Source organism: Microdochium trichocladiopsis, assembly GCF_020744255.1.
Source record: "Microdochium trichocladiopsis strain MPI-CAGE-CH-0230 chromosome Unknown B0I36scaffold_8, whole genome shotgun sequence".
NCBI lineage: Eukaryota > Fungi > Ascomycota > Sordariomycetes > Xylariales > Microdochiaceae > Microdochium > Microdochium trichocladiopsis.
Window position 1 is genome coordinate 1,409,488 of NW_025763551.1, and position 24,183 is coordinate 1,433,670.

General features: G+C 57.2%; 7 protein-coding genes across 7 annotated transcripts; 5 read left to right on the forward strand and 2 right to left on the reverse strand.

The window, feature by feature from the left end:
* Window positions 1-613: 613 nt before the first annotated feature.
* Window positions 614-5,285, reverse strand: B0I36DRAFT_386445 (Nup133 N terminal like-domain-containing protein). The gene is made up of 2 exons (XM_046161112.1): window positions 1,084-5,285; window positions 614-1,024 (listed from the first exon to the last, which is right to left on the reverse strand). Exons 1-2 carry the CDS (start codon window positions 4,901-4,903, stop codon window positions 624-626), a joined length of 4,221 nt encoding a protein of 1,406 aa, XP_046009330.1. The 5' UTR covers window positions 4,904-5,285; the 3' UTR covers window positions 614-623.
* Window positions 5,286-6,353: 1,068 nt separating this feature from the next.
* B0I36DRAFT_329901 (AFG1-like ATPase-domain-containing protein) lies at window positions 6,354-8,890 on the forward strand. Its single transcript, XM_046154770.1, has one exon. The coding sequence runs from the start codon at window positions 6,649-6,651 to the stop codon at window positions 8,788-8,790; it is 2,142 nt and encodes a 713-aa protein (XP_046009331.1). The 5' UTR covers window positions 6,354-6,648; the 3' UTR covers window positions 8,791-8,890.
* B0I36DRAFT_329903 (Longin-like domain-containing protein) lies at window positions 8,891-10,066 on the reverse strand. The gene is made up of 2 exons (XM_046154771.1): window positions 9,919-10,066; window positions 8,891-9,801 (listed from the first exon to the last, which is right to left on the reverse strand). Exons 1-2 carry the CDS (start codon window positions 9,967-9,969, stop codon window positions 9,172-9,174), a joined length of 681 nt encoding a protein of 226 aa, XP_046009332.1. The 5' UTR covers window positions 9,970-10,066; the 3' UTR covers window positions 8,891-9,171.
* A 372-nt stretch (window positions 10,067-10,438) lies between these two features.
* B0I36DRAFT_248244 (coatomer epsilon subunit) lies at window positions 10,439-11,609 on the forward strand (the record flags this gene model as incomplete). The annotated part of the gene is made up of 4 exons (XM_046150368.1): window positions 10,439-10,835; window positions 10,949-11,091; window positions 11,165-11,403; window positions 11,501-11,609. The coding sequence occupies 4 exons, from the start codon at window positions 10,439-10,441 to the stop codon at window positions 11,607-11,609; spliced, it is 888 nt and encodes a 295-aa protein (XP_046009333.1).
* Window positions 11,610-14,322: 2,713 nt separating this feature from the next.
* B0I36DRAFT_329909 (HAD-like domain-containing protein) lies at window positions 14,323-16,009 on the forward strand. The gene is made up of 2 exons (XM_046154772.1): window positions 14,323-14,645; window positions 14,807-16,009. Exons 1-2 carry the CDS (start codon window positions 14,549-14,551, stop codon window positions 15,742-15,744), a joined length of 1,035 nt encoding a protein of 344 aa, XP_046009334.1. The 5' UTR covers window positions 14,323-14,548; the 3' UTR covers window positions 15,745-16,009.
* A 2,623-nt stretch (window positions 16,010-18,632) lies between these two features.
* B0I36DRAFT_329912 (uncharacterized protein) lies at window positions 18,633-19,544 on the forward strand. The gene has a single exon (XM_046154773.1). The coding sequence runs from the start codon at window positions 18,914-18,916 to the stop codon at window positions 19,442-19,444; it is 531 nt and encodes a 176-aa protein (XP_046009335.1). The 5' UTR covers window positions 18,633-18,913; the 3' UTR covers window positions 19,445-19,544.
* Window positions 19,545-19,900: 356 nt separating this feature from the next.
* B0I36DRAFT_153973 (phosphatidylserine decarboxylase-domain-containing protein) lies at window positions 19,901-23,700 on the forward strand. Its single transcript, XM_046148571.1, has 4 exons — window positions 19,901-20,358; window positions 20,437-20,481; window positions 20,567-22,763; window positions 22,817-23,700. The coding sequence occupies exons 1-4, from the start codon at window positions 20,173-20,175 to the stop codon at window positions 23,587-23,589; spliced, it is 3,201 nt and encodes a 1,066-aa protein (XP_046009336.1). The 5' UTR covers window positions 19,901-20,172; the 3' UTR covers window positions 23,590-23,700.
* The last annotated feature ends 483 nt before the right edge of the window (window positions 23,701-24,183 follow it).

A 24,183-nucleotide genomic window follows, 5' to 3' on the forward strand; every position in this document is an offset into this window, starting at 1 on the left:
TCAGTCTTCTTCGCTCCTCATGCCGTGGTTGCGCCTGCTTGTCAGTGTCAAATGTCAATATTAACGTTAATTAGCGAACACACACACACACACACACACACACACACACACATCAATCTAAAACGAGGAGACAAAGAATGTTCTCCAAAGACGCGTAATGAGTAAACCGTCAAACCCTCCCACACAACAGGCTCACGCTCTACGTGAGCCTGCGTGTGGGTAAGGTCAACGTGGTATGTATGATATTAACGAAACGTGTAAATCTACAGCTTATGTGTCTCTTCGTCCCGGGGGTCCCATCATAACACAAAACACTGTACAAAGACCAAGGAGAGCTGCCAAAGACAAGAACGAAAATCGAGCGAAAACTCCTGCACACTGTCGCCTGTTTCTGTGCGTACGTGCGTTATGCCTCCCAGATGTGAAAATACCCCGTCCGTCCCAGTACAGGCAGAAAAACCAAAATAACCAACAAGCGCAAAGCCGCGTTGCGAGCAAGACCAGTCAGCCCAGTCTCCGCGGCATGCCTCTCACTTCACCCTTTTCTTCTCGGCGCGAATTGCTTCCATATCTAAAGCCTTGTGTTCTACACCTCTCCTCTTGCGTATGCGGACCTCCGAGACTCAGTGCGCCGTCCCGTTCTGGACCGTGGCGTGGTTCGCCGCCGCAGCTCTGGTTTGCCTCTTCACGGGCGACTTCTTGGGCGACTTCTTGGGCGACTTGGGAACAAGTACTTGGGGCGAGCGCGGGGTGCTGTCAGCAGTGCCACCGATCGCCGTCTGCCTGTCGTACTGGCTGTCCACGGCATCTTCGGCGTACTTGCGTGTCTCCTGGGCCCATTGATCTAACCGGTGCTTTTCGACGTGCTTGCGGAGGATACTGTCCTCCCAACGCATCGCCTCGAGAACCTTGTCGCGTGCGCCCTTGTCCGCCTTCTCCCAACGGCGGTCGAGGGTCTCTGTGTAGACACCGAGAGCCTCAGAGGGCGAAACACGGTGGTAGGTAACACCATCACCTTGATGTCCTACTCCAAGTTAGTCAATCTGAGAATAGAAAACAAATTTTGGGGTATGAAAGACTTACCACTGGCGTACAAAGTACAGAGTAACGCGAATAGGTCTGACTGGCTGATATATGTGACGACGTCATCGTCGTTTTTGCGAGACGTGTCGTTGACTTCCTTCCAGTCTGCGCGGAGGTAGCATCTCCTCCAGATGAGCCTCTCTGCCTGGACACGTTCGTCTCCAGCCAGTCCGTTCCGGGCCACCTGAAGGGCAAGGAAGAATTGGTCAGGCAGATCCTCGATGGTGTCAGGTGAGAGCTTGATTAGAGTAAGAAGGTCGATGAGGGTGAGCGGATCCAGAGCTTCGTGCTTCAGGAGACGCGTCAATGCGTCCTCAAAGATCTGCGTGAGGATCTTGTATTTCTTGGGCAACCCGTGGATGGGGAACGCCTCGAGAGCAAGATCAAGCTCAGTCTGCTCGTCCAACGCCGTGCTGATGACTGGCCGAATCTGGGTGTTGTAGAGATCGTTCTGAATGGTGATGATGGCAAGCTCTCGGTCAATTGCATCCATACGAGCGTCGGCGGCCACTGCATTGACGCTGGCATCTTGGGCACCGTGTGATGCTTTGCTGGACGGACGTGAAGAGACCTCTGCGAGCCTTGCTAGCTTGCCGAGACTTAGCTCGATCTTCTTGTTCCAGAGCTGTTGCTCCTTAGTGAGACCCAGCTCGACAAGAGTGTTGGCAGCATGGTCGACATCCTCTTCGCTGATGATATCGTTGATCCACGACACCTTGGCCAGCTCCGGCCGGTCTCTGAAGAAAAGCGTCTTGTACTTCCTGTCTCCCGGATACTCCAGTAGAGCATCAATACCGTAAGTGCTGAAGAGATAGTCGTAAAACGGAAACGCAAACGCCTCGCCGTACTTGTCGAAACATTCCTTGACCTTCAACTCCTTTTCGGATATGACCACTTCAATCGCGTCAATCTGTTCCTGGTTCAGGCCTTCGGCTAGCTGGTTCTCCTTCATGGCGTCGATCTCCCTCGTGAGGATTTCAGCCAGGGCAGGAAGAGACCTGTGGTGCTCCGCGATTACGATCGCCGCTTGCCAGTTCTCAGACTTGGCCAGCCCCACGATCTTGTCGTGACGGTCGAGCTTGTATATGCCTTCATACTTGTGGCCATCAGCAAGTTGGGCAGGGTCGTCGCTGGCCAGGAACGATCGAGAGAGCTCCTGGAGGGCGGTGAGATACACCTCAGTGACCTGTGGCAGGAGCTCACGAGTCTGAACAATAAGGGGCTGCTTCGCGCGCTCTGCTTCCGACTGCGCCGCCCAGTTTTGTCGCACCCATTCCGTGGCAAGCTCGAGTTGCCTTTTCACGTTGTTGGTGATGAAGGGATGACACGTCCAAGGTAGTGGGAGACCGGCGTAGTCGCTCGCAATTATGCCGTTCTCAATCTTCTCGTCGGATAAGCCATAGAGACCGAGATTGTCACGCCGGAACCTCCAAGCATCGCGAATTGCACTGTTGTAAACATCGCATGACTCGAAGATGAAACGTGTCAGGGATGATGGATCGAGGTTGGCCCGAGAGTTGTACTTGATGACCTCGTAAGCCCAGGCGAGGAACAGTTCCATGTCATGGATGTCGCGGATGAACCAGTGACGGACCTGGTCCACCTCGCCCTTTTCCGGATCAGGTATTGAACCCTGTTCTTTGCGGATGTACTCGACAACCTCAGCAACGAGGCTTTTCCGACCGCTTTCTGCGCGCGCGCTGGTGAAAGCCTCGTGTTTGCGCCAGACGGTACCGGCTACAAACATCTTCTCCGCGTTCCATAACAGCGTCCACTTGGTCTTGCGATCAAGCTTGATACCAATAGCCTGCATGTGGTACATGAGTTTCTCCAAGTATCGGATCCGCTCACGGATGTTGACATCGACTCGTGCAGCGACGGTGGATAAGTGCTGTCCCCGCGAAGCAAGAATTTCACGACTAAGTGCTAGCGCCGCCTGACCATACTCTGCGTCTGAGAAAGGCTGCTCCCGCGGGAAGTCAAATACTAGGGGGCTATCGTCCTTGACACCGAAGAATACTGCTTGCTCGAGCTTCGACTTGGCGGTCGTAGTCGGCGGTGTCTCGCTGGCAAATCGCTCCACGTCGGACACGCTTATGCGGATGGTTCCATATCCACGAAGCAGCAAGACGACCGCGGGGTTCTTAGCCTTGACCCTCGACTGACGTGCTTCTTCGGAAGATGTGTTGAAGTGATGAGGTTCTTCCAAACCCGATCCGATGACCTCTGCCGCCGTGCCTGCGCGGAAGTCGACCACGTCCTCATAAGTAGTGGAAAGCACGTGGCTATCCACCAAGATTTGGGCGTCTGGTGACTCGAGGGGCGCGGCGATGGACGCGATGACCACTGCATGGCTGAAAACCAGGAAGGCAACCATGTTCGGCTTCGGCAAGTAGAGGCGCGGTTGCTCGACCGCAGGTGATTTAAGCATGCAGTTGTAAGCCGTGATGCGCCGCACCATGCCAACGTTTACTGAAGGCTCTGGGTGGTTTGTTGATATAGAGACTTCGACGAGGACAAATCGGCTTGCAGATTTCCTGGTCATGGATGTGAGCAGCAACAGGTGCTCAAATCCGTCCTGGGGCTGGGCGAGTTCACTCTTCTCCGCGTATCTAGGCTCGACGTTCCTCGAGACGAAACAGAAGTCAAGAACCTTGAATGACTCGGCTGAGTACTTTGAGCTCTCTTGGTCATGTTCGTGGATGCTCTCGAGTATGTCGGCACGGGCGTCGACTTCGGCCAAGACATCATGATGGCCACCACGGTGTATCCTCCAAGCGTGGAGCTTTCCCTTGCTCGTGGCAGCGACTACAGTGCTCTCGCCAGGGTTGACATATCGTTCAGCTCTGACAGCTGCGAGATCACCTTGCGCAGCCGATGATAGAGCATGTCGGATGCTGCCGAAGAATCCACTGCTAGCCGGACCGAGAGAAGTGCGAAGGAACTGAGTCGAGATCTTTGGCCGTCCATGCGAGTCTCGTACACTCAAGTAAGCCAGTCGTCCACTGCTGAAGGTGAGGATGAAACCGGCGGAAGACTCGGCGTTGACAAGCTGGATGATGGTTTCACCAGAGAACATGCCCGTAACAGAATCTTCCAAGCCGTTACGTTGTTGCCTCATGAAATCGAATGTTGTGGCGCTGGAGATCGACTCCCAGTATGCAATCTTGCCGGTCGTCGGCATGACCACCACAAGCCCAGGTTCCGAGGAAGATGCGGATGGCGAGACAAGCGAGCCAATAGGGAGTGGATCAGAAGCATGCCTTGATGGCTGAGGCAATGTGAATGTGAAGGATTCCGGAGTCTGGGATGCAGCAGTGTACAGCCAGACGATGGCATGCGTGTGACTGACGCTGAGCGCGTAGCCGGTCGAGTTGTCCAGGGATCCATGCTGTTGGCTGGTCGCATCGTGCTTGAGACGTTCGGGCAGAGCCGGCAGCTTGCGCACTTCGAAGGCGCTGTTAGTTGTCAGTAGCGTACTGCCATCTCCCTTGTTTACCCGATCGGCAGGTCGAGTCTTTTTCGAGCGGACACTGAGCTCGCGAGAAGGCTGGCGCTGGGGAAGTTCTGCCTCGATCCCGTCTTGCTTGATATCGACAGACGGGAACTTGGCGGCCTTGACCTCGTAATTGTCCCTCGGTGGCGGGATGTTGGCATCGGGGTTGACGAAAGTCTGCTCGTTCAGAGGAACGCGCTGCCTTTTCGCTTTCGGCTGTTGCACGGAGTTGTCGGTGCTCTGGGGACGCTGGCGCCGTCGGCCTCGGGTCATGGGCCCTGTCGATGCCCGGTCGGAACCATTGTGTTGCGATGGGGAGAACATGGCTCCAGGACGCGCGACGACGACGACGTCGCCGTGTTTGCGCAGGGCGTCCGGGGATTAATAGAGAGGGGAAATGTAGTGTCGGGTGCCCGACAGCTCTGGATGGAAGAGAGTGGTGTTGGGGGAGGCTGCCTTGATGGGTAGAGTTGGCGGTGTTGATGGCGTCAGTCACTGGCGCGAAGTCTCCTCAGAGTTTTGTTTTGGGGAGGGAGAGCTCCAGGTGCGCAGGCAGCTCGACCGCATGTGGGCGTGACAGGGATGGGCCGCGCGTGAAGGAACGGTGACAAAAACCAAAGGGCTGCACAGGAAGGGAAGGCGCGGTGAAGAGCAGAAGACCGCGGTGGAAGCGCGGCGAAGAGGAGCGGACGATTGATTGCTGGCGATGAAATCAGACGGGGACTGGCGACAGACAGGAGCAGCGGCAGGCTCACGAGAAGTGATGATGCCTGAGCTGGCGGGTCGTGATTGGCTGCAATTTTCTGGTGAGCTTCAAGCTCTGCGTCCTTGCGCTGGCGGAGCTAACCCGAAAGTCAACATTGGGAGCAGCGTTGCCATGTGGAGGAGCCTCACAGTGTGATTCTGGTATGGACTGTGCGGCGCTGGTGCTTGACCGGTTGCAGCAGGCCCCTGGCCCACCGTGGCCAGCCCGCCACATCTCACACTGTTTGCTGCAAACTATTGTCATTCTGCTCTCAATCACGGCTCATCCTTCGTCGTCAAATAATTACACACAATCACATATGATAAGTTACGACATATAGCGAACGAGCCGGCTCAGGCGTTGGGATTGCAAGGACCATGTCAATTGGATGTCAGCAGTGCTTGCACCACTGCAGGATGTAAAAGGGGCTGTTAGGAGCAGCTGGGTGAGATGCATGGGCAGATGTTCGACGAGACGGCGAGAGTTGGGATGAAAAAAAGAGGAGATGCTTCGCTGGCATGCCGCGATTGTCCTATCACGGCGCGGTGTAGCTCCCCAGGCCTGGTTCATGCAATGCAGTTGTGCCCTGCGCGCCCAGCTGTGGCTCACCGCACTTGGGGTTTGGCTGCATTTGTTGGAGCACGCATTCAGTCTGAGCAGAAGCTGCATCCAGGCAGGAAAGGGACCTCTGATAAAGTTCTGTTGTTCCATGTCCAACACAGAGCCGCATACTGCCAAGGAGGGCAGTCGCAGCTACCCAGATGGTCGTATCTATCTGCGCGGATCTAGATACAGGTGCACAGCTCCGCTCTGCCGCTCTGTCATATGCATGGAGCAATTGCCGCGAAACAAAACAAAAAAACTCGAGGTCGTGTCTGTAGGGGACCTCAGGATGACCCCGATATCTCCAGCCCGCCAATCTCCGGGGGCTTTAGGCTGCGAGGCTCCCGGCACATGCACCCCAGCTTCCGGTGCTGCTGCCAGCTGCCCGCCCCGGCAGCCGCCCGTGTCGATGACCTCACCTCCCGCCCGCCGAGTCCTGCACCGGCCAATTCCCACCGGGACGGCCACATTCCCCCAAAACACCCAAGCCCGCCGTGGACTTTCTTGACGCCCCACAAGATTGGTCGTGGGATTGATGCAGTTGACGCAGGCGTTGCTGGACAATTGCAGCGGCACACGATGCCATGCTTTAGGGACGAGGCGACACACTCGTGAGTTTGTCGAGGGGCTCTCCTGGGCGCCGTCTCGCAAGGGACCCCTTTAAGTGCAGGACGTGGAAGGACGGGCATTTCACGACAGCAGATCCACGCACTCGTTCACGATGCGTCGAATCAGCGGGACGTCGGTGGCCATCACCGACCCTCTGGTCAAATACCAGGCGCTCATTGCCACCGGGCTCTACCAGCCCGATCCGTCGCAGCACCGCCTTGCTCTGCACCTGCACAAGATATACCTCCGCCTCAAGGACTACACTCCATCTGTCGAGTACCGCGCACGCCTCCGCGCCGTCAGTGATGCGCTCGACAAGCTCGATAAAGAGCAGCGGAGCCAGGACGACACGAGGTCTCTCGCCGTCAGGTCTCACCCGATCCGCCAGAACCCGCTGTTTGCGAGATTCTTCCAGCGCGTAGAGGGCAAAGGCAGGGACACTCTCGCGCTGACCAGAGTGCTCACCAGCCACGAGGAGGCCATCCAGATCGACTCGCCCCGCGGCCTGTTCCTCAGCGGCGAGGTTGGAACAGGCAAGTCGATGCTGCTCGACCTCCTTGCCGACGGGCTGCCCACGAGCCGGAAGCGGAGATGGCACTTTAATACATTCATGCTCTACACACTATCGCAGTTGGAGCAGCACAGGAAAACACACGCCGGCGTGGGTGTTGATGACGGAGACAGCCCCCAGCAGTATTCGCTGCTCTGGGTCGCGAAGGACATGATCGACAAGTCGCCGATTCTATTTCTAGACGAGTTCCAGCTGCCAGATCGAGCAGCCAGCAAGATCCTCAGCAATCTCTTCACCGTCTTCTTCCAGCTCGGCGGTGTTCTGATAGCATCGTCCAACCGCATGCCCGAGGAACTGGAAAAGGCAACCGGGTTCGAGTACACAGCCCCTGCTGCTTCGACACTAGGCAGGATGAGAAAGGCATTGGGGTTGTCTCCCACTGTTCGCAAGGGGAGAGGGGAGATGTACGGTTCGACAAGTGACTTTGCCAACTTTCTGGAAGTGCTCAAGGCCAGGTGCGAGTTTTGGCAGATGGAAGGCGCAAAAGATTGGCGGAGGCGAGAGGTGGGCAAGCCCGGTGCCACAAGGGCTTTCGAGAAGCCAGCAGAGTTTCTTCTTGGTGGCGATCTGGTGGGTTCTTCCACGGAAGCCAAATCTGAGTTACTCGATGCCGCCCTCTCGACAACCAGCAGTGTCATGCCGACAAGCTACTATCTGTACGACGACCAGACCCGAGCCCCTTGGGATAAAGCTGTGGAGGATATGATCAGACAATCATCACACCCTGGTTCTCTAGATATCCAATGGGCGCCACTGACCCTGGCCGTCTACGGGAGAGCAGTCCACATATCACGCCAGTATAATGGTGTGGTGTACTGGAATTTCGCAGACCTTGTGTCTTCGTACGGCCCCGCGGACTACATCTCGATGGCCTCGACGTTTCACACCTTTATCATTGATGAGATCCCCGTGCTCACAATTCTCAAGAAAAATGAGGCACGTCGTCTCATCACCTTGCTTGACGCGTTATACGAGGCGCGCTGCAAACTGCTCGTCCGCGCTGCAGCCGGCCCCGACGACTTATTCTTCCCAGAGACCAACTCGAAACCGGAGGGAGCTAGGTCACCAGGCGGAGAACCCACAACCATGGACGGGACTTTGGCGGCAAGGGACAAAAGCAACACAGCCACCCTGTCAGAGACAATCACCGACGATGCCATCCACTCCGAGACCATCGCCGAGGTCTTCCAGGACCAGATGTCGCCCTTCCGGCCAAACATCTCGACCTACACGGACGGCAGCAACACCGTGTACGACCCGGACCAGGACTCGGATTTCCACTCGGACCCCAAGACTCCCTCGCGCTTCGGGCCCGGCGGTGGCGGTGGCGGCGGGCCGACAGTCAACTTTAGCAACACGAGCGCCTTTACCGGCGAGGACGAGCGATTCGCGTACAAGCGCGCGGCGAGCCGGCTATGGGAGCTCTGCGGCGCGCAGTGGCACGCCCGGAACGGGGAAGGCTGGTGGCAACCACTCCCCAAGGAGGCACGGCACTGGGAGGGCAGGCCGCTCAGCAAGCCGATCAGGAGCAGCAGCGGCGAGGGCCTGTTTCCGAAGAAGGTGGTGCACGGGGATGTCACTATGGGGCCGGCCGTGGAGCTTGATGAGCCGGCGGGCCTGCAGAGGCAGAGGGTCGAGGATCTGCGGAAGGAGGCTGTTGCCCAAGCGGCTGGTCAGTCATGAGATATGTGTTCCATCATGGTCAGGCGGCATTCGCCGACAATGTGCTAGCGCCCTTTGAGGCTACAGAGTAAGGCAAACCAAATCTCTATTAGGAGAGAGACCAATTAATAACTTGCTGTATTTGACTCTTGGGGATATGCCGATGATGATAGAAATGCGCCTTGTAACTCCGCCCATGCCATAAGATCAAATACCACTGCTTGTCCCGTACTCTCATCGCCAGCCCGATCGAACCCACATTCTGTTTAATGCAACTCTTGCTAGAACATCCGGCGCGACTCGCAAGACAACAATGCCGCCTCCGAGTCGTCGGGCAACCCAGCCACAGCCTCCTCCTCCATAACCGCACCGTCACCGCCGCCACAAAGAAAAATGCCCCCCTTAGAGGCTCGTCACACCCGGCGCCCACGCCTCCCCGATGCGTCTCATCTCGTCTGCAAACTTGCGGCTCGTGATCCTCTTGCCGCCCCTGCCAGCCAGCGGCGAGTGCTCGTCCGGATCATAGAACGGGTTCTGCAGCAGCCGCACGTACGCCGTCTGCATGGCGCGGAAGACCACCTTGAGCTCGCCCTCGCGCAGACCGACGCCGCTGCCCGCAGCCGCCGCCGCCGCCGCAGATATCGACGTGTTTGTCATCATCATACCGCCTGACCCACCCCTGCTGCCCGCGGAGGCGGCGCCACTCGTGCTGCCGCCAGCGCCGCTGCCACTGCCACCACCGCCAGGTAACCGCCCGCGCATGTCCACCACGGCGACGAACTTGACGCCCGTGTTGGTCTCGAAGCCGTACGCGGCGAGCCGCTCGTCGACGGCGTGCAGCATGCCGAAGTCGCCGGAGAGCAGGGTGCCCGTGGACGCGGCGTGCTGGGCGCGCCGGGCAAAGACGTCGAGCGTGCTCGAGAGCAAGAGGCTGAACTGCAGCGGTGTGCGCAGGGGCGCGGAGGCGGACTGTGTGTCGTTGCTGCTGGTTGGGTTGTAGGACGGGAATATTGTGATGTGTAGTGGGTTGTTCTGGCAAGGCGGTCCACGGAAAGGAGGACAAGTATTAGCTGCATTGCGCTTGTACCTGGTCGTGCTGCTGCTGCTACTGCTGCTGGTGCGCCTCATGGATGGATGGTCGGGGCTTACATTGCGGCCTATGACACCTAGGCAGGCTATTGAAGGAATGGCGTGCGCCATACTCGGCGACTGCAGAGCGTGCTCGCGGACAACAGTGAAGTAAATGAACGGTATGCGAGTGCCCCAACGACAATGAAGCTATTCGTGGTGGGGTCCGGCATGCGGAAGAGGTGGACTGGTGAGGCCGGTTGATTCGGGGGAGCTGCCCAGAGAGCTGCTCCAGGACCCACCCTGGGCATTGTAGCCCCACTTCGGCACCATCGCACTACAGAGGGGCTATCGTGATTGGCCCCCCTTGCAACTTGCTTGCGATTCGCTGTCGTGCCAGCTGGCAATATGACAGATCCCACCACGGATCCAGAAGCAGCAGGTCCCTGGATTGAAGCTCGACAATTGACACCGCAACGACACTGCTGCAACGACTCACGAGGCCGAATACGTTCACCAGTCTAGCACCATAGACCAATTACAACATCGATCAACCTCTACGACATCAGCAGGTCGCCTCGAACGACGTCTTTCGCCCACCATGGACCCCTTCTCCGCCGAGGGCGAGCTCATCAACATCCACAACCACTTCCACCAGGGCCAGTACCAAGAGGTCATCGACTTCGACACGTCGTCCTTCTCCGCCGAGAATGCACTGCCCGCCAGAGTTCTCGCCCACCGCGCCCGCATTGCGCTCGGCCAGATCGAGGACGTCCTCGCCGACGTCCAGGGCGAGTCGGAACCCGAGCTCAAGGCGGTCGCCGTCCTCGCGCAGTACACATCCGGCAACAAGACTGATGCAGCGGTAAAGGCTGCCGAGGACCTCGCCGCCTCGGCCGGCGACAACGCCACTGTACAGGTCCTGGCCGGCACCGTCCTCCAGGCGGCTGGCAAGTCTGAAGAGGCTCTGGCCCTGCTCTCAAAACATTCTGGCAGCTGTGCGTATACATATATATCTTCACAACGACGATACAGAACTCCAGCCAAAGATCTCGATCTTGGCATGGGACGCATGCAGAACGGGGTCGCTAACCTTGTCGACTGGTGGTAGTGGACGCCGTCGCCCTCATCACACAAATTCACCTCGAGCAGAACCGGACAGACCTCGCCATCAAGGAGGTTACTGCGGCGCGGAGATGGGCGCAGGACAGCATCCTGGTGAACCTGGCCGAGTCTTGGGTCGGACTTAGAGTGGTGCGTTTACCCCGAGACGGTCGCTTCTCGTTCCAGCGAAGTGATTACTGGCTTACATCTCATAATTTTGCAGGGAGGAGAGAAGTACCAGCAGGCCTTCTACGTCTTCGAGGAACTCGCGCAGGCGCCCGCCACGGCGTCCATCATCTCGCTCGTATCGCAGGCGGTCAGCGAGCTCCATCTCGGCCGCACTGAGGAGGCGCAGGCGGCGCTCGAGTCCGCAGTGCAGAAGGAGCCCAAGTTCGCCGAGGCGATTGCGAACTTGCTCGTGTTGACCGTTGTTACTGGCAAGGAACCTACGGAATTGACTGCGTACGTAATCCTCTCCGATTTCCCACCGTCCTTTTCCCGTGACCTGGGGAAGTGCACTTTTGAAATACTTCAGCAGGCTGACCGAACTTCCGTGTAGTTCATTGAAGGCCGTCGCGCCACAACATCCTCTGCTCGTGGATCTGGAGGAGAAGAGCAGTCTTTTTGACAAGGCTGCTGCCAAGTTCAGCCCAAAGGTCTCAGCTTAGATGAGTCCACTAAGCAGCGTCCAACTTGCAATAGAAATCGACGTGAAGAAAGCCCAGAGAGGACACCTTGCCTGGTATCATTAAGCAGGCAAGATAGTGTTGCCCCTCAGTCCTACGTCCCTGTGCTCACAATAGTGCTGCTCACTGGTGAATGAACCTCACACAAAGCTCGATGACCAGGACAGTCATGCACCCCACCAGCTAACATGTGATAGCACCCTTTGTGCACGGCAGAAGAATTTGAGGGCGTGAAGATGACGGGGCGGCGGCGCGGTGACATCATGTCACCTTTCGCATGGCCTGACTTTTGTCTGTGAGACTGGTGTGTGTCGTGTTTCACTAAGTGAAGTTTGAGCAACCGTCCTCGGCCTTATGCATGCAAGAAGGGTTGTCCAAAGCACGCCACGAGTTCAGTGATGGTATAAGCCCTAAACCCAAGCCTGCCCCTTGGCACTGTTGCCCTCTCTAGGTTCTTTGTGCCGCATTGTATCTGTACGATGACGACGGCCCTGCAGCAGATATCGACCAAGAGCTGAGGGGTTACTGCATTGCAATGATTTGCTCGGACACGGGGTAGTGAATTGTAGAGGAGCGGGGGAACATCCGAAACTTGCAAGGACCCTTGACGGTGCATCAGGAACGACGAAAACCCCTCGCGCACTTGTGCCCTCCTCACCTCGGTAGTGGTGTGCTAGCACATGCCACAGCAATCCTTTGGATTGGTCAAGTTCGATAGCCCTTGGCCGGTTTTGGTGCAAGGTGCGCTCGAGGCCAATCACAGCACACTGCGAGTACTGACCATGACCGGTATGGACTCGGACAAGCTTCACCGCTATCTCCAGTGCTGAAAGGGCAATCTGCGCAGTGATGACACTGGCAAGCATTGCTGTCTTGGGATGCAGGAGGGGGTGTTGCAAATTTCAGACAACGGGTCATAGAAGCCTCGAAGTCGTACTCGAGAGGAACTATTATGCTCATGGAGGATGCAGGACTAGTCTGATCTGCTGGGGTGGAAGGTGGTGATCCAGAGGACGTATGATGCCCATCAGGGATGTTGGATTGAGTGCTACACTGTTTGCAGTCGAAAGCCGTATCTTTGATACTCGAGAGATTGATGCCGGTGGTGGGCGATGTGTGGATGTCCAGTCGTCAGGGATATCGAAATGCCGATGTCTTATCCTACTCTCGGTCACCCTCTCTGAAACGTGGGGACTGGAGATCTCGAGTCGTCCATGTTGGAAATCCGACAGCGCGAAGATGGTGTTCCCGGTGGATACTGCCATGGAGCCATGCTTGAGCATGTACTGGACGGTATTGTCAATTCCCTGATGGCGGCGACTCGAGCGGCGGGCGGTTGCCAACCACGAGAGACGAGCGGGGAATGCGGCAAGGAGGGGCTTTGGTGTTGAGGCGCCCACGGGCCCGCCCAGCTGCAGGTGGATGCGGAAGGTGGCCGGCGGGCCATGACATCATTGCAGGCGATTAAGGCTCGCACCCCGGAAGCAGAGCCCCGCCTGCTCCGGCATGCTGGGAGCAACCAAGGCATGCACTGAAAGCTGCAATCAGGCGACGATAGTGTCACGTCCCAAACCCTACAGGCGCAATTGCTCCTGGCCTACGGACAGCACATGGCCCCAAACTCTGTTTGCCTGTCAACGCCAGGGCAGATAAGGCTCCCATTGGTCGAGACGGGGCGGGAACACCCCTTGCGATGCCGCCGTCGACACCACCACCACGGCCATCTCTCGAGCACACACACACAATACACGCAGCGACAAGCGCCAGGGGAGCTAAGCCCGCAAGCCGCTGGTGTGGCAGGCACTGGCCAGCCCACCTCGGTCGATTGGCAGCGCCGTGGCAGGGTGCGTGAAGATCTTGCGCTGACAGCGGGCGATTTTTCCCACGGGAGTGCTAATGGGCTTTTCTGGACCTTCCCCTGATGTGGTCGAGACCCGGCGGGATCGGCGCTGTGCAGCGTACAGAACTCGTAAGCAGGGAGCCCGCAGGCAGGACAGGCCCGTTTTAGGAGGCAAAAGAGGGTGCTGCCTCTGCGCGCGAGTGACAGATGGCAGCATGTCGGCACAAGCGAGCGGGTGGGCACCAGAGTTCATCGAGATGGCCGCGATGGGATGGCCCGATCCAAGCCAGAGTCGTCACTGCTGCGCGTCGCCCCACTCTGCAGAGGACCCCCCCCCTGGCTGTGCGTGCCTTTCTAGTTTAGAGTTGCGTGCGCCAGCCAGTCAGCGGCCAGCACCAACAACACCGCGACCGATCTCTCTCTCACGCCTCGTCCATCGGTCAGCACCAACAGCACCGGGATAGACAGGCGCAGACCCTGGCTGGGCAGTCCTGTTTTTCCACAGTCACTGCAACATGTATGCGTGCGGCACGGGGTAGCACCCGGCATGCAGCAGGAGGCTGCCCGCCCACCAGTCGAGCCAGGCCGTATCATCTCATCTCGTGCTCCTCCTGGCAAGCGGGTCCCCGTGGGCAAAGCCGGGCCTCTCGAGCAGCCAAGTCCACTTGACGGGGAGGCGTCCAACTAGCGCCGAAGCCCTCGTCTCTCTTCCTCCCTCGGGCTTGACGATACACACGAGCGGGAGACTGCGGCGGAGGAGGGCCCGGAGGTTTTTGTGGGAGATGACGCCCTCACCCCGTTTCGGCCTCGCCCGGCACTTTTTTCACGATGCCCGTATTTTCGTTCTGTCTCGGGGTCCAGGCCTGTCTGCTGCCAGACACACCCTTATAAGTCACTACGTGCCCGTGCTGTTTTATTTTCCGCCTCGACCTTCTTCTCATTCTCATCATTATACACCACCATCAACCATAGACCAACACTTCTCGAGTGCTCACACTCCTCGGTCGACAAGCACCAAAAATCACCCGCTGTGGTACACTTAAAAACACATCTATTCGGTCCAACAGCCACGATACACAAAATGCCTGCCGCCATCACCCCTCCCGCCGTGCCTGAGATCAAGGCTCCGGTCGACAGCAATGGCATTCCCAAGAAGAGAAAGATCATCTGCTTCTCAGGTACGGCTGCCCCACCACCAGCAGGAAGATCGACACCCTCCCGGCCATAACACCATAATTTTAGTTCCCTCATGACGGGTCAAGAACTGGGCTATGCCCATGTTCTTCCAGTCAACGCGCAGCAGTATCATCATGATTAACACGTCCTTCCATCTTTGCAGACTTTGACGGCACAATTTTCATGCAAGACACCGGCCATGTCCTATTCGACAACTTTGGCTGTGGCGAGAAGCAGCGCGAGGTCCTCGATGAGCAAATCAAGACCGGCGAGCGTTCGTTCCGCGAAGTGTCCGAGGAGATGTGGGGATCCCTCAACGTCTCTTTTGACGACGGCTTCAGCATCATGAAGAACAAGCTCGACATTGACGTCGACTTCCAAAAGTTCCACCAGTACTGCATCGACAACGACATCCCCTTCAACGTCATCTCGGCTGGCCTCAAGCCCGTCCTGCGCAAGGTCCTTGACACCTTCCTCGGTGAGGAGGAGTCCTCTCACATCGCCATCGTCGCCAACGACGCCAAGATCACGGCCGACGGCTCTGAGTGGAAGCCTGTCTGGCGCCACGACAACGAGCTTGGCCACGACAAGGCCATCTCAATGACTGAGGCTCGTCAGCAGGCCGAGATGGAGTGCGAGGACGGCACGATCCCCTTGATCGTCTTCATCGGCGATGGTGTGTCCGACCTCCCCGCCGCCCGCGAGGCTGACGTGCTCTTCGCGCACCGTGGCCTGCGCCTCGAGGAGTACTGCGTGGAGAACAACATCTCGTACATCCCCTACGACACCTTTGCCGACATTCAGCGCGAGATTCAGAAGCTCAAGGACGAGGACGACAAGGCCACAGGCGGCAAGGGCATGCCCGTCCGCTTCAACCCCCGGGCCAACATGTGGCGCCGTGTCTCCAGCAAGACTGCCGTGCCCCGGCTCGTCCTGCTCTCGCCCACCCGCGAGGCTGATGCTTTCGTCTGGCCCGAGGCCGCCCTTCCCCTCAAGACCCCGACCATGGAGAAGGTCGTCGAGCTCAGCAGCCTCGACGAGGCCGTCGCCGAGGCCGATGCTACGGCGCCCAAGGCTGCTGTTGCTTCCGTCGCTGCTTAGACTGTTTCCTCGCTTAACAGATTTCTTTTCCCGTTCTTACTTTCTGATCCGTTTTTTTCCAAGAGCGGCATAACCCAATGCTGCAGTAGACGTCGTTGTCGTTAGGGACAGTATCCTCAGGCATGAGCGGTCGCAATGGGTGCGCGCGGTGTTATCGGCGTTTTCTTTTGGGATGGTCAAGGATAAAGAGAGCAGATGGCATATTCATGATATACGTCTTATCTAGATACCAAACAGAATTTCATCTACATATTTAAGACCTTCAGGATCTCTTGAACTGGCCTTGTTGTGAATCTAGATACCCAATGCATTGTGCCGAGTTATGGTCTGGCCCACGCTTATATGGGAGTTTCATGGCTGATATTTAAAAGTAATGAAAATAAATCAAGGACTGCTGGTGCGAATGACAAAAATTTTCATATGTGAAGAGACGTCTATTGGCATCTTTATTCATGCCCACCGCATGACAGCTGCATGACTCTGTTTCATCCGTCGTATATATGTAAGTTTGCTGCTGTCCAGGTTTAAAGCATCACGACGTCTTGAGGTGCATCCGCAAATACATGTGCTGGTGTGTGCATCTCGCTCTGCTGCCACTATCTTCTGGTTCTGTTCTGCCAAGGGGGGAATACTGCTCACAAGTGACTGGCTGTATTGTCATCATTGACTAGCCTTTTCCCAAAGTGGGTTCTTTCCCTCTGTTTTCACCGTGCAGAACACGTATCCTTACTTGATGCAAAGGCTGGCACGAGTCACCAAAAATAAAAAAGTCGACTTGACTCGTTGATTTTACGACAACCCTCGAGTGCTGACACCTCCCCCCCACACTATCCGTATGCGCTCATAAGCGCTCCGCCCCGTCCATCGGTCTTCGGCTGTTACCCCAGATCCGCCCCCAGCACGGCTTTTGAACTTGGGCATGCCTACCAACGTACCTAAGGTAGCTACATAGCACGATGGGACCAACACTGTGTAGCCCGCCCTGTCGGGAAAATCCGAGGGGCGCGATGGAACATATATCACTGTGTAGAGGACGACGAGTCTGGGTTCGAGATGCTTAGACATTGTTTCCAGAGAGTCGGCGGTGATCTACGTTCCGGTGGGCAGGGGATGGCCTAGTTTACATCTCAGGCGAGATTGACATAGGCATGACCTGCTCACCACAGCGGTTCATTCTGCAGAACGGCTCGGGAAGGGTGGGCGTGACGTTCCCAACGAGCAAGAAATTGGCGGCAATATTCGTCTTGTCCATGGTACAAACAGTCATGGTATGCCTATGCAACAACTTTGGAATAGTCGACGTTGGAAGCCCCCAGAGCCGCGAAACGGCCAACAATCAAGAATAGAATCAAACCTCAAAAACGTCCCAGCGAATAGGATGCCTCGGGAAGCCTGAAGGTCGATCTCCCGATGAAAGCTGGCGTGCGGGCCGCGGCTAGGCTGCGCTGAGTGGCTCGCGTCTTGCTTAAGGTTTGTTGCTCAAAACACATGTTCTTCCATGCGGCTAGTGCTTCAGTCGTGCGGTTCTCTCCGTTCTGTGCAGATGCCATGGGGACTTGATCAAGTATGAGAGCAATAGTCTATCACCAGCCAGTCCCACCTTTCGCGCGTCTTCTGGAGGCAACTGCGGCGAGGATAGACCAGCTTCTTCCATGGCAACTTCATAGCAAGGTCAAATATGTATCTCTTTGCTGTCTGGATAGATTTTGATCTGCGGTGTAAGGAATAATCGTGAAACTCTGACGTACTTCCGCCTAGTTCACAAAAGGCGGGGATTGGGCAGAATGGCAAGACATCGCGAGTTGAGACGCACTGTATGACCTCGGGGACACAACAATCTCTCTCAAACGGCTCCAGCTGCTCCCCACGCGAGCGAGGACGGTGACGAAACAAGCTCTTTAGCGTCTTTGCGGGGCTGGATGGAGGCGTCGTCATCGAACCTAGCACCCTTGGAAGTCAGCAAGTGGATGGCACCAGGGCCGGAAGCTGGAGGATACTCTCGAGGCAAGCTTCTGTCGTTGCTGTCACCACCCTGTCGCGTGCCAGGCTTGCGTACCCCATGGACGGTAGCTTGGCCTGAGCAGCTAGCGTGCCCGCCCTTTTGAGCCATTTTCTTGCATACCGTGGAAATGGTAATTAGCTTAGGGCTCCATGGTCTCTGGAGAGCTCTTCAGAGGTCGAGACACCGAGTGGTACAGGCCAGTCAGCAAAAAGGAGCAGGACGAGTTGCATCCCTCCAGGGAAGAGAATGCCTGCCTGCCCCATTGGCCGCACATCACCATCCGTTCCTGGCGATCAGCCGAGGAGGTCTCCTTCCAGCATGAGGAGGACTAGGCCCGATTGTTCAATTGATCCATGTACCCCTGCCACGTATCGTCCATGCTTGTCCGGCAAAAGGGACCGGCTGCTCGCGCCCCACGGCGAGTCCACAGATGAAGACATTCACATTCAAAAGAACAATGAATCCGTTGGTGCTGCGAATTGTACTGCAGGGATCTGCTTGGCTGCAGGGCGAGCGAGCCTGCCGTCTTGGTGACACGCGGGGCAGGCTGGGCATATGGCAGCGGACTGCACAAAATGCTTGGCCATGTCTTGGTGTCTTTGCGGATGGGGCGCGGCTCAGCAGTTGAGCCTTTTGCACCAAAGCGATCGACGATGGATCGCCCGACGGCTGACTGGCAGGGCTGGCGAGGATGGAACTTGGGACTGGTGAAAGAAACGGCACTGCAATTTGCAGCCATACCGTCCGCATGCATCCTCGGATCAAGCACCCAACCATAGATGGTGTACCTCTGGGTAAATATTAGCAACACCGCCTTACGTTCTCCTTGCGCACGCATCAACGTAAAGAGCCCACAGTGTTTCGTCAAGAGTCTTGGTGTAACAGTGCGAGCAGAGTGGCCCCCCAACCCGATTGAGCCCACTCGCATCCGCCCCGGGACGAGCGCATGGATGACGACTTGCCCTCCTCCAGCTTGAGCCAAGTCGCCTTCGCCCGTCGTCCTGCTCGCGTGGTCTGCTGGACTTTGACACTTGGAAGCCGTGTATCCGCCCCCCGTTCGTCATCCGTGAGGGGAACGGCCCACACCAGAGTGGAAGCATCGGAGCCGCTGGAGAGTCGAGCGCCTGCGAGACTGAGACAGAGCTGTCTCTGGCTGGGCCGGGTGGGATGGCTGCAAAGCAACGGAGCCTGGCACGGCTTGCACGGCTCAGGTTGCCCGTTGATACGATCGGTGCTGGCGGTGCTGCTGATGCTGGCGGTGCTGCGTTTGATCCAGGTCCCAGCCACATAACTCTACATGGCCCGTCCTCGAGTTGTCTGGCCCATGCGCGCTCCTGCCGTTTCTATTCTAATTCAGTGCCGTCCGATTCATCCCATTCCTTGTCCGTCCGCGACCCCCCAGCAACTTTGCAGACCGCAACACTGCTGACCCCCGGCAGCCCTACTAAGCCGTCTCTCAACCCGTTCCAGCCACTGCCTCCTCCTCTGTCTCGATTGCTGTGGCACAGAGGCATCCCAATATATAAGTCATTACCTCGGGGCCGTGGGTCGGACGGAGCGACACAGACCCCTTTCTCTGCGGCACATCCTCGAGCTCAGCCCAGCTGCCTCAGCCGCGGCGGACACCCCAACGCCGTCAGACATTTGGGCCTCCCCACCCATCCGCCAGTCGAGGACTTGGCAGCTCTCCCGCCCTGAGCATCGCGTCCGAGCTCGTCTTCAGCTCCACGCCGCCCTGCAGGGCCCGCCTGCAAGTTGGAGGACGGTACCGTACCACGGTAAAGGTATGCTCACTCACATGCCACCCTTCCAGCATTGCGACACATGCACGCACGTCCCCTGGCCGGTCTTACTCCCGTCCCCTATCTTCCAGAAGGAAGCCTTTCACCAGATTCTCGTCGAGGCGTCTCTTTGGTTCCCATTGACCGTCTCTGCTCCTCGAGCCCGACGCTGACCGCCCTCTCAAGACTTTATTTACTGGCGAGTCTCCCATCCTCTCCGGCTCGACGCCCCTCGTACCTCTTCTTTCAGCCGCACGGGCAGTCGCCGTAGTCCTCGACTGCTGTCTACAAGGCAGTGCATCTGCTGCTGGCCTCCAATCACGCACCTGCGCTGGAGGCCATCGTCACCCTTGAGTTGCTGCGCCCAGCAGGCCAAGCACTGCGCCAGTCCTTGACATCATCTATGCCTCGAGCTACCGGCCTGCAACCCCCCGCCCGCACACCCGCCCCTCCTACGCGAGCCTGCCAGGCGACGCTCTCGCGTCCACTCGCCGACCGATCATAGCCTCTTTGCCTCCAATAGCGGCCACGCACACGTCACCTACAGCCCGCGCCCCCCCAAAGGCCCCCGTCCCACTCACTGCCTTGGCCAGGTCCTAATAAGGCATCTCGAAGGCGGCGGCCGCTCCCGCGCAGCTCTCCACGATGGTTCGCATAATCCCCTCGAGACTCAAGTCTCGCACCTCTAGCTCAAACGTCAACGGCGCCTCCAGCAACACAAACAGCAGAGACCCAAGCCGTAGCGCCAGCCCAGCGAGGCCAAAAGGAGAGCCCACAATGTCTGAAGCCAAGCGAGACTCTGGTCTCGTGCTCAAGGTCACCGTCATCCGAGTACGTCCACATCGCAGCCCTGCAAAGCTGTGGCAGCAGGAAGCCCCAGAGTTGCACATACTCACATATACTTGACAGGCCCGAGACCTTGCTGCCAAAGACCGCAATGGCACTTCCGATCCTGTAAGCAACCCAGCCTCCAACTCTCGCCGCAAGTGAATCACAGCAGCTCGGAATCCAGCTAATCCCTCCGCGTCTGTTACACTAGTACTTGCAACTGCAATGCGGCGAGTCGCGCTTCGTTACCCAATGCGTCCCAAAGACTCTCAATCCGGAATGGGGTCTTGTTTGCACTGTGCCCATCAACGGTATCGACAACCTCCTTCTCGACGCTGTGTGCTGGGACAAGGACCGCTTCGGCAAGGACTACATGGGCGAGCTCGACCTGGCGCTTGAGGAAATCTTCGCCAATGGCAAGACGGAACAGATGCCCAAGTGGTATCCCCTGAAGAGCAAGCGTCCAGGCAAGAAGACGAGCAATGTTTCCGGGGAGGTCTTGTTACAGTGCACGATCTACGATTCAACCAACAAAAACTCCAGTGACGAAGAGATCCTGGAGAAGCTTCGTCTTCTTGCAGCCTCCAGCGTGCCGGAGGCCGGAGGCAGCTCTGGCATGACCTCCACTGCGGAGGGCAGGAGTGATTCTGATCTATCACCATCACTAGTCCCCGACATGTCCCCAGAGGACGAAGACGAAGATTATTTCGACGACGAGACCCCCGAAGACGAAGATCCCACCAAACCCGAGGCAATTGAGAAGCGAAAACGGCGACTCAGAGTCAAGGGCCTCAAGCGCAAGAAGAGGAACAATCCCTACGAGTTCCTGAACGGAGGGAGTGACGTTGTCGGTTTGGTCTTCCTAGAGATCAGCCGTATCAGCGATCTACCACCGGAGTCGAACCTGACCAGGACAAGCTTCGACATGGACCCGTTTGTTGTGGCGTCCATGGGAAAGAAGACATATCGTACCAAGGTCGTCCGTCACAACTTGAACCCTGTGTACAATGAGAAGATGCTCTTCCACGTACTGTCACACGAGCAGTCGTACTCCTTTTCGTTCACCGTCATCGACCGAGACAAGTACTCTGGCAACGACTTCATCGCCTCGGCCTCCTTCCCGATGCACGAGCTGATCGAGAAGTCGCCCAAGGCCGATCCGAAAACTGGGCTGTACCAACTGAAAGAGCCATCAGAGTATGTTCCTGTGCAGAAACCCGGCAAGCTCGCGAGGTTAGGACTGTCCAGATCCTCTTCATCTACAAGCTTGAGCAAGGGCCGCCCGCCGTTGTCCAAGACTCCCAGTGCTGCTTCCGGTGTCTCGCAGGTCGACGGAGCGCTGCCAAGCCGGCCGGCGCCCACCTCTGCCCCGACGTCTGGACAGCTGCAGCTCGAAGTGCCCATCTTGAATGCGGAGGTTGATGGTGGCGCTGCGGAAGCCGATGACTTCACTTCCTTCACCATCCCCCTGAAAATGAAGGACTGGGCGAAGTGGGAGGACAAGCACAAGCCCGAGCTGTTTATCCGTGCCAAATACATGCCATACCCGGCACTCCGGCAGCAGTTCTGGCGCGCCATGCTGAAGCAGTATGATGCCGACGAGAGCGGCGCCATCAGCAAGGTTGAGCTGACCACGATGCTGGATACGCTGGGGTCTACGCTCAGGGAGTCGACTATTGATGGATTCTTCAAAAGGTTTGCTCATACCGCTGCTTCTGGAGAGGCGAACCTTACTATGGATGAGGCCGTAATCTGTTTGGAAGACCAGCTTGAGGCTCGCAGTAAATCCCCGCAGACGGCAGCTGCGAAGCTCAAGTCAATGGTCCCCGATGCGAGCACTGTCAAGAACATGATTCCGGGCATGGGCAGCAACGATAGCAACCTGGCCACGCCCTCAGACGAGGACAGCTTCGTGCTTCCAGCACCCGAGTCCACCGTGCAAGGCCAGACGCCTGGAACTGCTACGTTGGTGGTTCCGGAACGCGGTTCTCCAGGAGCAGAGGGAGATGCGTTGAGCAAAGACGACCTCACTGCAGACCGTGGCGAGGAGGAACACGTCGTGGAGATCAGAGAATGTCCCATCTGCCACCAGCCTCGCCTCAACAAGCGCCGCGACAGAGACATCATCACGCACATCGCAACTTGTGCCAGCCAGGATTGGCGTCAGGTCAATTCCTTGATGATGGGTGGTTTCGTCACTGCCAGCCAAGCCCAGCGAAAATGGTACTCCAAGGTCATCACCAAGATTGGCTATGGTGGCTACAGGCTGGGTGCCAATTCTGCCAACATCTTGGTGCAGGACCGCCTCACTGGACAGATCAACGAAGAGAAGATGAGCGTCTATGTGCGCCTTGGCATCCGTCTTCTGTACAAGGGCATGAAGTCCAACCAGATGGAAAACAAGAGAAGTAAGAGACAATTTCCCAATGTGCTCATGCAATGGCTGCTAACCTTCTCGTAGTTCGCAAACTTCTCAAGAGCTTGTCGATCAAGCAGGGCAAGAAGTTCGACGACCCGGAATCCAAGTCTCAGATTGAAGGCTTCATCGCGTTCCACAAGCTGGACATGTCGGAAGTCCTGCTCCCCATTGAAAAATTCAACAACTTCAACGAGTTCTTCTACCGCGCTCTCAAGCCAAACGCTCGACCATGCTCCGCTCCCAACAACCCGCATATTGTTGTGTCTCCCGCCGATTGCCGCTCAGTCGTTTTTAACAGCATTGACGACGCCACGAGCATCTGGGTCAAAGGTAGAGAGTTCTCAGTCAGCAGCATCCTCGGAGACGCATACCCCGAGGACGCGAAGCGCTACACGAACGGCGCCTTGGGCATTTTCCGTCTCGCCCCCCAAGACTACCACCGCTTCCACATTCCCGTCGACGGCATTCTCCAGAAGCCCAAACTCATTGCCGGCGAGTACTACACCGTCAACCCCATGGCGATCCGGTCAGCCCTCGATGTCTATGGCGAGAACGTCCGTGTGGTATGCCCGATTGACACCGAGCTCTTCGGCCGGGTCATGGTCATCTGTGTGGGTGCCATGATGGTTGGCAGCACCGTCATCACTCGTAAAGAGGGTGAAGAAGTCAAGCGTGCGGAAGAGCTTGGGTACTTCAAGTTTGGAGGCAGCACGATTGTCATCCTCTTTGAGGAGGGCAAGATGGTGTTTGATGACGATCTCGTCGACAACTCAAGGAGTGCTCTCGAGACCCTGGTAAGTTTGGATATGAAGTGAGCTTTACGAAAGCTGGGTACGTTCACTAACGATGTCGCCACAGATTCGCGCCGGCATGTCCGTCGGACACTCTCCTCATGTGACGCAGCATACACCTGATATGCGCAAGGACGCCAAGGATGTGACTGAGGAGGAGAAGGAGGAGGCTCACCGGCGCATCGTGGGCGGGGACTCGTCCGATGAAGGAAGCCCGGGCAATGTACCGCTGGGAGTTCAGATTTCATGAGACGGGTAAGGGTTGCAGGCGATTTTTCACGACATTTACGATCAAGGACTATGGCGGAGATTAGAAGCAACACCATACAAAGCAATAGCAGACCCCTGCAAATACAATACACGTTCTGGGACGAGTGCAGAAGCATGATGAATGCGTCCGTCCAGTGAGTACACATGACGGGTTGTTGCTGGGGAACCACAGCCTGTGGTTGGGCACTCACTTCTACGGAATGAGGCGCAATAGTGCGGTGGTTGACAAACTTCGCGGCCAGCAGTTGCCAAAGTAATGCCGTTGGGCCGCAGATGGTCCTCACATGTGGAACTGAACTGCCCAGGATGTCCCCAGCAGGACGCTCAGGACTGCTAATTAACACTCGT